Raw genomic sequence first — 13416 nt, forward strand, 5'->3', positions numbered from 1 at the left:
GAACTCTTTCTCAGATCTCAAGACAATGACATGTGGTCAGTAATCACAGATGGAGACTTTGTTCCAAAGACCAAAGAAGACACCATCAAAGATAAGAGTGCATGGTCAACTGATGAAAAAGCTCAGGTATTACTAAACTCTAAAGCTACCAAATGAATCATTGGATTGTTTTTAATCATGTAACTTCGTTCATGGTCATGTAAACTTCCATCGTTAGATTAATCTAATAAACGAGACTTAAAGAAAGAAAAAGGAGAATTACACTACACTAAAAATAATTAAGGAACAAATTAACGTTGGCCATTGGCTGCTAGGCTGTAGAAGATTCTTTTATTTATAGAAATAATTTTGATGTTTGTGTGCTTAATAGTAGGGAATTTCATGGCCAACATAAGTTGGGTCTAGTGGAAGTGTTACACTTTTAAAACATGGAGAATCCTAACCAGTGCCACAAGAATATTAGTTAAGCATTTAAAACAAGTAAGTTTTGGTGTAAAATGTGTGTAATCATTATTTGATTAAAAGTAACATTTTATATTTCCATGTTAAAATTTCTATTTGTAGATTCTATAATCAATGTTATGAGGGTACTGGTTGGCAAGACTTTTAAAACAAATAATGAAATAATATTAAGATGGGATCGTGAGAGATGTTCACATTTATTATCTACTAACCAGTAGATTGTGTGTAATAAGATTATTTTAGCGACGGAAACTAATAAAAATAGGGTGAAATGGGAGCATTGAGATGCATGGGAAATTGGTATTGAATCAGACATACTCTCAATGAAATATAGACATTCAAATAAAGAGTCAACCTTATTTAGTCTTTAATTCCTTTACTGGTAATTTTCATTCATGGAATGTGTGATTGAAGCAATGATCACTTCTTTTTATCAGAAACAATGAGCACTTGAAAATTGTAATCTAATGATATTGTGCATATATTGTGCTTTTACCACATCAAGATAAAGTTTAGGCACGTTCAGTTTGTATATAGGTATTTTTTTGTTATATTTAAAAAAAAAACAAGGAATTTTTAACATTTTAAATATTGTTATCGAGTACAAAAATTTACTGAGGATTGTATAATTTACCTTATCCAAAGCGTTAAACTATTTAAAAGTTAAAACTCATTGAACACTCCATAAATTCTAACTCAATTGAACAAAAATAATAAAATTGTTAGTTCGGATGTTATGTCCAAAACCGTAAGCCCTCTAGTTAGGTGTTTAAATTTCAATGATTTTTTTTTTTTAAGATAAATTTCAATGATTTTTTCATGTCATTTATCTATAAAAAAAACTTATTGAACACTTGCAGAAAAGTTTGCAATGATGATGTTATCTTTGTTGGTTAACTAGATAAGATAGTGAACTAAACACACCAAAAAGTTATAAAATTAGCTCATCTAACAAATTGCCCGTCTAGCTCAGTTGGTAGAGCGCAAGGCTCTTAACCTTGTGGTCGTGGGTTCGAGCCCCACGGTGGGCGTTATATTTTTTGTGGTCGTGGGTTCGAGCCCCACGGTGGGCGTTATATTTCATACGCTTATCATGTACAATAACCGATGAGTTCAATTTATTATGGCAATGAGAAAAAGTCAGCCCAAAACGGTCTACTTTCTTTATATATAGTATAAATTCAATAAACAACAATAATCAAATTTTATCTCACTAAATGAGAACGGTTACAGAGATCAAATTATGTCATAATGTTCTATCATAAATCATATTTGGATCCAACTTATTAATCTCTAAATATTTTTTAATAGTTTCTCTTATAGTTTTTCTAGGTCTGCAATTACATGATCTACTCTTCTTACTATAGAATCTACATGTCTTCTCTCTACATGCTCAAACCACTTAAAACTTATTTTATGTCATCTTTTCTATTATATGTGTTACCTGAATGCAACATCATAGTCTTACCACACATCTAATGCAAAATATTAGAATGTGACCAACACAACAATATAGTTTCAGCAAACAAGGAACATCTTCAATTCTTTTTTTTCTTAATAAAAGACATTAAATAGAAGCTATGTTGCCATATATGGGAGAAACTTGATCTATGCTTTTTTATGTTTTTGATAAAGATCTCTCGATAGTGCCTACTCAAGATTGCTTAATTTAATTTTGTTTGTGTGTATCGTATATTATTCAATTTCAATTAAATTGCTCATTCTAAATTTTGTGATCTAATAAGGAACAAAAAAGCAGTTAAGTTTTCAATCCATATCAAGTATCCTTATTACTTCTGTAGTTATTAAACTCGGAATGACCGTTTGAACAAGTGAACTTGGTCCTACTTACCAATTATATAGGATATGCATGCAAACAATTAGAACAATATAATAAAAGGATATCAAAGCCTATAATAGGTCTGTTATACTTACTGGGCCAAGGTAGTAAATACCACTCACATTATGTTTAAGATGTCCAGTTTGGGTGAGGTTGGTGTTGAGATGATTGTTATTCCACCAGAATTAGTCCACCTTCAGATGTTCAATCCTAACTGGGAGGGGTGTGTTGAAAAGTTCTAAATCAGTTGGAGATATGACACTCAGTAGTGTTTATAACTTATAACACTTGGACAATCTTCATATAAGTTGGTTTTGATTGTTGAAAACTGTCCACGGTTCGATATATGACACTCGGTAGTGTTTATAAATTATAAGGCTTGGACAGTCTTCATATAAGTTGGTTTTAATTGTTGAAAACTGTCCATCATCCTAAAGGACTAAACCTCTGCTTTTGGAATGCCATACTAAAATATGCTTCTAAGTGTCTCTCTTCATTCACTTCTCTTCACACAACTCCGGAAGTAGTTACCACTCTCTATCAACAAACAGCATGTTTCATTGTAAATCTTATTTCAACTAATGCACCAATGCCTATGAGTCTATGACATCATTAGTGTTAACAATGACTGCAACTGCTGTAAATGAAAAGAAAGGGAGCTGGATTGAAGTATACCTAATAATCGGATCCTTAGGTGTTCTTGGTGAATGCTGAGTCTTATCGCCAACCCACTTTTTTCTATTCTCATGCCAAGCATTTGCAGCTGCATAATATATTCACCAAAAGGATGCAGGGCACCAAATGTTCTGATTCTCAGAGGACTGATCCAAAAAAAAAACATTTCATTAACACAAGACACTATAATTCAAGATAAACTATAAACATTTCATTAACTATAGGCGCTACTTAACATCAAATAGACCCAAAATAATATATCACAGGACTAGCAAATTGTTCCAATTACATTACACTAGAGGCGCTACTTAACAACATGTTTCATTCACAAGTCAAAAACACAGGAATATACCACATTGTTAATTTGTTCATATGCTAAACTTTAAAGGCATGAACTATTACTAAGCAATTCAATAACAGCAAATATTAATGAAACAAAACAAAACAAACCCTTAACAGCAATTCTCAATCCCCATTCCCCAATTCTAAAACCCTAAAAATATTCACAAATTCTCAATTCTAAACCCTAAAACAACCAATTGGAGAATGAATGAGAAATTAAAGAATCAGTTGGATTACCCTGGCTTAATCTGAGTGAGAACTGAGAGAGATAATGGATTTGAAGAAGATAGTTGAAGGAGAATAGAGAATCAGCGATTTGAAGAAAAATCAGAGGAGAGTCGATTTAAAGAATCAGCGATAATGGATTTGGTGTGTGGGAAGGTTCAGAAGAAGAAAAATGCTGCGATTTGCTTCTCAGAGGAGAGAAGAGAAAGGCGGAGAAGTAATTTGTGTCTCTGAGAAGAGAGAATCAACGTGAGAAATAAGAAAATAAAGGGATGTAATCTGGGTCCGCTTCATAGTTTTCCATACTGACGGATTTTTCGTTTCCATTACTGGCGGATAGTTTTAAATTACTGACGGATATTTAATTCACATCATTATTGGCGGATATTTGCAATTAGTGGCGGATTGTTTAATTTGGCATAACATTACTGACATATTTATATCCGTCGCTAATGCAAAGTTATTGTGTGGCTGTCATGCATTATCATTATTGAGGGAAATTTCCGTCACTAAATAATGGCAGGTTCCCTATTGATGTATGTTATTGACGGATTTATTTGTCAGTAATGTAAGTCTAGAATTATTGAGGGTTTTGTTCCGTCAATAATGTTATTGAGGGTTTTTGTTATGTTATTGAAGGTTTATTCCGTCAGTAATTACTGAGGGTCTAAATCCCCCAGTAATGCAATTTTAAATTGGTTAGTAATTTAGAGAATTCTTGTAGTGAAAAACGTGATATAAAAATAACTAAAATAAGTATTTTATTACAATAAGTGAAAATTACAAGATATAAAAATAAAGAAAATAAAAATATTTTTATTACAAAAATATTTGATTATAATAAATATTTGATTATAAAAAATATTTTATAACAATCAAAGGTTTTTTACAATTTAATAAATTAACAGTAGAGGGAAGAACCATTTTAATCCCATAAAAAATTTACAAGACTCAACTTGGTCCTTGAGAAAAATAAAATAACTTTTAGTCATTGAGAAAAATAAATAATAAAAACTCATAGATTTAAATTAATTGACTCCCTTAAAAAAGATGTGATCGATATTAATTAAAATATTTAAGTGAATAAAATGTGTTTAGTTATATAAAAATAATAAATCTTTTGAGTTTTTTTTTTTGACAAGATCTTTTGAGTTAAAATGTAGAAGTTGGATTATATCTTTGATCACTAATATCTTTAATTATCTATCACCAAAAAGTATAATAAAAATATCAAGTATAATAAAAATTGATATTTTAAAATACTCAGTGAGAAAAGCTGAACAACTTATTATATGATAACATTTGTCTGTCCTCGTGAGCTTAGCTCAGTTGGTTGGGATAATGCATAAAATATGCAAGGTCCGGGGTTCAAACCTAGGCCACTACCAAAAAAAGATAACATTTGTCTTTGTATATTAATACAAAAATATGTTAAAGTAGATTATGTGAATATTACATATGGGTCAAACGACAACACTTAAAAACGAACCGGGGTGTAATTAGTATATAAAGTTGATATTATAAAATTTTATAAATTCAGGAGTATTTCAATGTATCAACAGTATATAAAGTTGATATTATAAAATTTTATAAATTCAGGAGTATTTCAATGTATCAACATGAATGTGGTATTTTATAACATATTTGTTTATTTTTTGTCAAAAACATATTTGTTTATTTTATATGCAAAAATAAATTCAACTATTTGCACTGTTCCAATTGCGGATTTTATGTGCTTATATGCGTGGGCACATATTTTATGTCTCATTGCTTTGTAATTGATATATAAAGTAGTTATATTAACATTTTGAAAACTTATGAGTATTTTTAAAATATCAATTTGCTTTGTAATTGATATATAAAGTAGTTATATTAACATTTTGAAAACTTATGAGTATTTTTAAAATATCAATATTAATGTAGTATTTTTATAATATAATTATTTATTTAATATGTGAAAATCTATTAAAATATTTGCATCGTGTATGTTGTAGATTTTATGTGCGTATGTCAACGGGTAAAACTTTTTATGTCCCCATATATTTTTTTTATATATCTGTCTCATATTATATATATATATATATATATATATATATATATATATATATATATATATATATATAGGGTTTTGCTAGAAGCCACCCATGAAGGTGTCTTTTAGCAACGCACACCTCAAGGTGTGATTTCCACTTTTTAGTTATAACTTTGCTAAAAGACACCTTCATAAAAGGTGTCTTCTAGCAAAACTCATATATATATATATATATATATATTCAATAATATAAATTCAAATCAAGTTTCTGAGTCCATACTAATAATGTACAACGAAGATATTTTTTACATTAGTAAACATTGATAAAATATTGGATATTCTTTGATGTGAGTGAAAATATAAAGAAGATGATGGAAATCAGATAATAAATACATAAGAGAAATAAGAAAAGTTAAAAGAGAAAAGAAATTAGAAAAATATTTGAAAAATCAGACATAGAGAGAAGTAAAAGAAAATATAATAATAAAAAAGTTTAAATTAAGCAAATTTGATTTTTGGAAAGACTAAAATAATGTGTTGAAATTTTTTAAGGGAAGGCAAACATGTCATTTTCTTATGCTTAAATATATATTTAGTCCCTCTATTTTGTCCTTCCAAAAAAATTCTTTTACTTTTGGTCCCTCTAAATTTTTAGTTTTCAATTTTGGTCTCTGCCTTTTCACAAAATTTCACATTTCATGTTTCAAACGGCCTTTTTTATGACATGTCGTTGATAAGACCATAAAATATCACTAGCTTAATAATTCAACTATTTAATATTTAATTTGAAATTATAGTAAATTAATAAAAATTAAATAATTTTTTTTTGAAAGAGAGATAAAATTAAATATTATATAGTTAAATTATTAAACTAATGATATTTTAAGGTATTATCAATTATATGTCATAAAAAAATTGTTTGTAATCCTTAAAAAAATCGCTTGAAACTTAAAATGTTAACTTTTGTAAAATAGCATGAACTAAAATTTAAAACTGAAAATTTAGAGGAACCGAAATCGAAGAGAATATTAAAAGAGACTAAGACTGAAAAAATTCTAGTGTGGTGGTGCATACCCTGCAGCAGACAACTAAGGATGGAAGTGTTGTTGGTTGGCGTCTCATTCAAGAAATTTGCTGATTGCTTGCTCTGGAGTGGGAAGTGAAGATTTGTCATTCTTATCGTCAGGGCCGTCTTCAACAATTCAGAGGCCCTGTTATAATTTAAAGAAGAATAATTATATATTTTTTTGGAGGCTAAATTGGGGGAGAAATTAGGCCCCAAATACAAATCTCCTCCCATGTTAAAAAAAAAATAAAGAAAATAAAACAAAAAAACACAATACATAGGTGTTGAACCCAGGTCAGCACACCAAGTAATACTCTCCCCAACAACTAGACCAATGTAAGATTACGTAAAATTGATGTACGTGACCTGTATATAATCGTTTTCTTCAGACCTTGTATATAAAAATAAAAAAAAATTAGGCCCCCAAAAATTAGAGGCCCTATGCCATGGGTCTGGATGCTCTTGTTTTGGGTCGGCCCTGCTTACCGTGGGGCGAATTCGTGTGCAGACACTCTTGAAAACATGGGCTGTGAGCATGCGCCTGGGTTGTGTGTGTGTGAGCAGTGTCCAGCTAGGCTTAGTTATCTGGTGTTAGCTGATTTTATGGGGATAACGACCCCTAGAGTCATCTCTGTTTAGTTTTCTCTTTTCTCGGGCTTAGGCCCCTTTGTTTCCAAAAAAAAAAAGAGACTGAAAATGTGTTTATGCAGAAAGATTAAAAAATATTTAACATTTTTTTATGAGAAGTCATCGTGAACTTAGCTTAGTTAGCAGGGACAATGCATAATATATGCAAGGTCCAAGGTTCAAACCCCGGCCACCAAAAAAAAAACTCAAATTTTCCCTCAATTTTTTTTATGAGAAATTAAACTATATGCAAGGTCCGAGGTTCAAACCCCGGCCACCAAAAAAAAACTCAAATTTTCCCTCAATTTTTTTTATGAGAAATTAAACTAAAATTCACTATATTTACAATGATAAAAAACTTTTTTAAACCCTAATTGTTTTTATTATAGAGATCGGGCCATAAGCCCTGACCCCTAAAATTTAATCCGAGGTTCAAACCCCGGCCAAAAAAAACCTCAAATTTTCCCTCAATTTTTTTTTATGAGAAATTAAACTAAAATTCACTATATTTACAATGATAAAAACTTTTTTAAACCCTAATTGTTTTTATTATAGAGAGGGCCATAAGCCCTGACCCCTAAAATTTAATTTGGTTTGGCAACATTTTCCTTCATAAAAAAAAATGGTTTGGCAACATTTGAAATTAATTCATCATTCTTCATTTTGAATGAATGGCCACGATGGTTAAACAATAGCAATTGGGCCTAAAAAAATTGCCAAAAAAAGATTTTTAAAAGTGAGAACCCTAATTCTTTCTTGCGTTCCACGTTAAAAACGCCCAATAGCATCTTGTTCTTCTACTTCTCCTCACTTTTATCCTTCTCTGCGGAGAGAAACAAACAATCGTAAGACTATATTAAATTGCTTCGGTAACAATCGGCGGAAGCAGCATCCAAATCGAGTGTTCCAAAAAGAAGAATGGCGACGGAAACAAAAAAGTGTTCATATTTACCAGAGGAGTTATGGCTGCGCATCTTTACCAAAATCCTAAACAGCAGCGACAACCCCGAAGACTCCTTCAAAAATCTGTCCGTTGTCTCGAAACAGTTTCTCACCATCATTAATCGTCACCGAATCTCCATCACAATCACAGATAAAACTATCTCTTCCTTTCAGTCCGTCTTCCAAAAGTTCCCTAATCTCAAATCCATCAACTTCAATCTCTCCTCCAAAATATCTCAAATTCAATTCAACGAGCTTCTCACCAACATATCAACTTTCCCTAATTTATCACACATCAAATCTCTTTCTCTCTCCAGCCCTAAAAGCGATATTCCCACAGAGGGGTTACTCGCTCTGTCCAAAAGGCTAGGAAATAATTTGACATCTTTCACTTGTTCTAGAATGAATCGTATTTACGGGAAGGATCTCTTCTTCGTCGCTGATTGTTTCCCTTTCCTTGAAGAGCTCAAACTCACTTATCCCTTTATTTCTGATGATGAAGATTTTGTGCTAAATGACCGACTCTTGGCACTTCCCAAACTCCGCAAGATTAATTTAACTGGTAATTTCATCGATCGCCCAACCATCTCTGCAAAAACTGTCATCTTCTTCAAGAGGTGAAGACTGGCTTTTCAGTTTTATGATCGATTTTTAGTTCAATTACAATTTAATCCTCAATTTGGTTGTTTATGCAAGCAAACATATGTATTGAGTCAGGTATTTATTATTACTATAGACATTCTCTGGGTTTTTATTGTTTGGGTTTACTGGAATTGGACATTTGGACTTCATCTGAATGCATTTGATGAAGATTAGTTTATTTTGATTAAATGATTAGCAGCCTTTTGGGTTTGCTGGAATTGGTTTCTAATCTTGGTTAATCTCTTTTATACGGATTATTCTTCTTCCTAAAAATGTGTTTAGGTTAGTTTACCATGTTTGCTTGCATTGATATCCAAAATGTCATGTCTTGATGCTGTCATGGACATATCAAATTTTAGGGTTTAGGTTAGTTTAGGGTTTAAGTTAGTTTACCATGTTTGCTTCCATTGATATCCAAAATGTCATGCCTTGATTCTGTTATGGACATATCAAATTTCAGTCTCGCAATTCTGTATTTTCCAGCACCAACTACAAATTACAAATCAATTATAACTCTTATTGTTGAGTGACATACATGTTTTTTGGACAAACCATCAAAACAACAAAATCCATATAAATATTTATAAATCCAAATTCAAAACACCAATTCATATATGTGTTTTGTATCTCTCTTATAACTACACAACCATTATGACCTTGCTATCATCTCACTGCATGTTTCACACAATTTCCGTTTCCCTTATTCTTTTTGTGTTTAATATGAGATTTGAATTTGACAACTGGTCATGAAAATTTTGGTTTCTTGGGTAGTACCAATTTTGGTTTGTTTTGCTTGTTTCTTGAAATTGCGATTTGTAACCTCATGATTCTGCCAAAGTTGAACGTGTTTCATATTGGAATGAAACAAGGCAATTCATCTTCTTGTTTATGTGGAATTGTTTTTATTTGCAACTTCTTATTGAAAATAATGGATATTGGTTGGTTACCACCAATTGTGCCAGCAAAATATAGCTTCAGCAGAAATTCAGCCCTAGACCTGGTTGCAGAGGAAAACAAAAACATGTAACAACAAAATTTATCAATTAAATGATAGTATCTGACTCACTTAAACTGATGTTGTTAACAAGTGAAGTCATATGTGTGTGTGCCAAAAAGTTAGGCAAATGAAAAATACATAAAATTAGTTAGTCTATTTATTTTTTTAAAGAATAGTTAGTCTATTTATAAAAAATTAGTAGAACTTGAACAAAAAAAATTTAAATTTTGAAATTCATAAGATTATCACTTATTAATAAATGTATGTCATATTTTTGACAATTTTGATCTTTACGGCAAGAGAACATGATTATTAATCTAAATTTTCAAAACAAGACTTAGAAATAAAACGAACAATGAGTTTTCTACAAGTGACTTAATTGTTTACATTAAAATAAGATATTGGTAGTCTATTTAGTACAACCTCAAAAAAAGGTCTATTAGTAAAGTTAATTATTTGTTGGTAAATTTAACTCCTTGAAATGTCTATGAACTAAACTTCTCTAAATAGCTATTAGACTCTTGGATAGTTCAGTTTGAATAGGTTTTACACTTCTCTAATATATATAATTCAATTCCTTATGTTTATTGGGTTCAATTCATCTCATTTTAAAAGGGAAAAAAAAAAAAACTCATATCAGATCTAAGGAATGGCTAATTGAGGGGTCTGGTTTAACCGTCAATTTGCAAAACCCTATTTAATGCCAAAGCAAAATTATGTACGGACTAATTCATCGAAACTGACATCGGAGGAATCAAACATAAAACTTTAAGAAAAACATACTTCAAGGTCTCAAGTCAATCATATTATCTTTTTCTCTTGGTAAAACTAGTCTTTATCACCAACTAAAGCTCCACTAATACTCAAAATAATTTGTGAAGGGGACATGGAGCACCAAAGTAAAGCTCCACAAAATAATCAAAATATTTGCTTAATGTGTTAATTCGTTGAGTGTCATTCTTAAAAATAAAAGCATCATAACATTTTTAATTATTTTACTTTTTGTCCCCTTCAGAATAGAATTTCATGACTTTAAAACATAGTAGCTTCTGACATAACTCAAATATTGGATATTCTGGCATCATTCATTTGGTTCAAATATTATCAGAGTAAAAAAATTGTTATCTCAAAGATTTAAGCTCTAAATTCATAAAAAATAATTTCTATATCTTAAGAGAGGATGTACATTTTGTTTCAAGATTCATGTTCATGACTTTTTCAGATTCATCTTTATGAACAACCTTTTGCAATCTCATTTATATGAACAAGATGTCATAAGATATTCTTTGATTGACGTTGGTTCCCTACTCTCTCAAGGTTGTGGATAGATTCTACAAATTTGTATTCACATTTTCTCTTCTCATTCGACAAGTAGCCATTACTTAAAATCTTTTGGCTTTTGATCTTGGTGAACGCACAGTTTGTGTCGAACATGCTATAACACATAAGGTGTTATTTAAGCTCACATATACTCTCATATTTAGATTCAACAACTTCAGATATGGATGTTGGTGTTCTTGCTTTAGCTTCTTAGGATAGAGTAATTGACAGGGTTCAACATTGATTGCTTCCAGCACCTCTTCAATATGAGCGATGACCTGATAAATACCAATTGGAGAATACATCCGTTGAGAGAGCCATTGAGGTAAGTGTCAGAAATTCAAACTTCTGGGGTAAGGAACAATGGACAATGCCATTGTTCTTCATACAATAACCTCCCAGAGATTATCTGACAAAGATTTCCCTTAGAGGAGAACATATTTGATCATAAGGAGAACATATTTGATCATAAGATTTCCCTTATTAAGGTTGATCTTCAAATGATGAGCTGTCCAACATCTTTGATGATCTTGAAATATCCTATCAGTAGAGGTTGATGGATAATTGACTCTTGTTAATTTGACCAGAGGAACGCTCCATTACAAGATGTTTCACTTCATGTCTTCAAACACTTTGATTTATGTCTTCAAATGCTTCAATTCATGTCTTGTTGATGAAACTATGAGACACTGGATTCATTCTACACTTCTTTACGCATCTAAGAGATAGTAGATGCATGTAATCATTGTCAATGCTTCATATGCTTCAACTTGCAATTTTGAGATTAAGACCTATGGACAATCCTCTCTCATTATGTTTTCCATATAGCTGCATCTTCTTCCATAAGGATGATTCCATATCAGATTGGAGGTATGTCTTCAACCAGATGAATGATTCCAAATTAGATGAATGCTTTGATTCAACCATACTCGACTAGACGAGATGCTCCCTGATTATACTAGATACAATTATTTTGCATGTTGTATAGTGTTAAGTTCGTTCTTCAACATTCCATGTCCAGATGATGGGCTTGATTGTACTAGATTTTTTGCTTCCTATAGTGTTATCCTCACTTGATAAAGATGAAAGTTATAAATTTATCTAGTCAATGCTTATAACCTCCACACTTGAACACACAGTTAGTAGAAAAAATGTTCTTTTTCTTTGTTATCATTAACACATCAATTGAAAAATATTGTTAGAATGGTTAAGTTAAAAAAAATGGTTTGCTTGGATAACACACATTTTTTTAACTTAACCATTATATCGGAAAAATGCAATTTTAAATTTCGGGGTAGTGGAAAAGATAAGGGAAAGAGAGAATCAACATAGAGAAATTATACTAGTTCACTGTCAACTTAATAGCTAGTTTTGACACTTGAATTTGAAAGATTTCCACTAACAGGAAAATTGCAATATAATTTTTTTTTTTGTCAATTCGAAAGCTAAATAAAAGTTCTAAATATATACATGGCATAAAAAGAAAAAACTATGGTTTCAACTTTCAATAGGAGTGACTCCCAATTTGATAGCTAAAACTGAGACAATCAGTGCCACTTGGTTTTGAAAAATTGAGACTATGGTTTTGATATGTGCAAGAACTAAAATCATGTGTTATAACCAAACAATTGATCTTAAATGGTCAATAAGCTTCATTAAAATAACAAATTGTTTGGGAGAGCCTAAATTTGATATATGTGTAGAACAATTTTTAGTTTGACTATATTTACCTCACACCCAAATTCTAAATTATCAAAAGTCCACTCCTTTAGGAATCAGACGCAAAAAAATTGTAAACATATCACTTTTTATGAGAATGAAAAGAAAATTATCGATATAAAAAAATTGTTTGTATTTACAATAGTCACGTCGCGGTGGTTAAATAATAGCAATTGGGCCAAAATTATCCCAAAAAAAAATTAAAAAACTGGTAACCTAATTCTCTCTCCCTTCCATTTCACATAGCATAGCACTTGTTCTTACACCTCTCCTCGCTTTTATCCTTCTTTAGGAATTAGAGAGTTAACACAAAATATGTAAACATATCATTTTTTTTGGAGTCAAGGAAACATATCATTTTTTTTTAATAATGAGAATGAAAACAAAATTATCAATATAAAAAAAATTATTTGTATATGTTGTTTTTCGAGTTCAGAAAAGTACCTTTTAATAAAATCGAAATCACCACCAAAGAGATTATAGGGTTGAGTCACGATCAAGTCACTTTCCTTAAAAAGTTTCACGGC

The 13416-nt window shown here is 30.8% G+C and overlaps 1 protein-coding gene and 1 non-coding gene across 2 annotated transcripts; both read left to right on the forward strand.

The window, feature by feature from the left end:
• The first annotated feature begins 1420 nt into the window (after positions 1 to 1420).
• TRNAK-CUU (transfer RNA lysine (anticodon CUU)) lies at positions 1421 to 1493 on the forward strand. The gene has a single exon. It is a non-coding gene; the product is annotated as a tRNA-Lys (tRNA).
• Positions 1494 to 8187: 6694 nt separating this feature from the next.
• LOC146941591 (uncharacterized) lies at positions 8188 to 8832 on the forward strand. The gene has a single exon (XM_085749966.1). The coding sequence runs from the start codon at positions 8188 to 8190 to the stop codon at positions 8830 to 8832; it is 645 nt and encodes a 214-aa protein (XP_085606092.1).
• Positions 8833 to 13416: the final 4584 nt, after the last annotated feature.

This window comes from Medicago sativa, chromosome 3, assembly GCF_051527215.1.
Source record: "Medicago sativa cultivar Bolivia chromosome 3, Bolivia_mono, whole genome shotgun sequence".
NCBI classification, from domain to species: domain Eukaryota; kingdom Viridiplantae; phylum Streptophyta; class Magnoliopsida; order Fabales; family Fabaceae; genus Medicago; species Medicago sativa.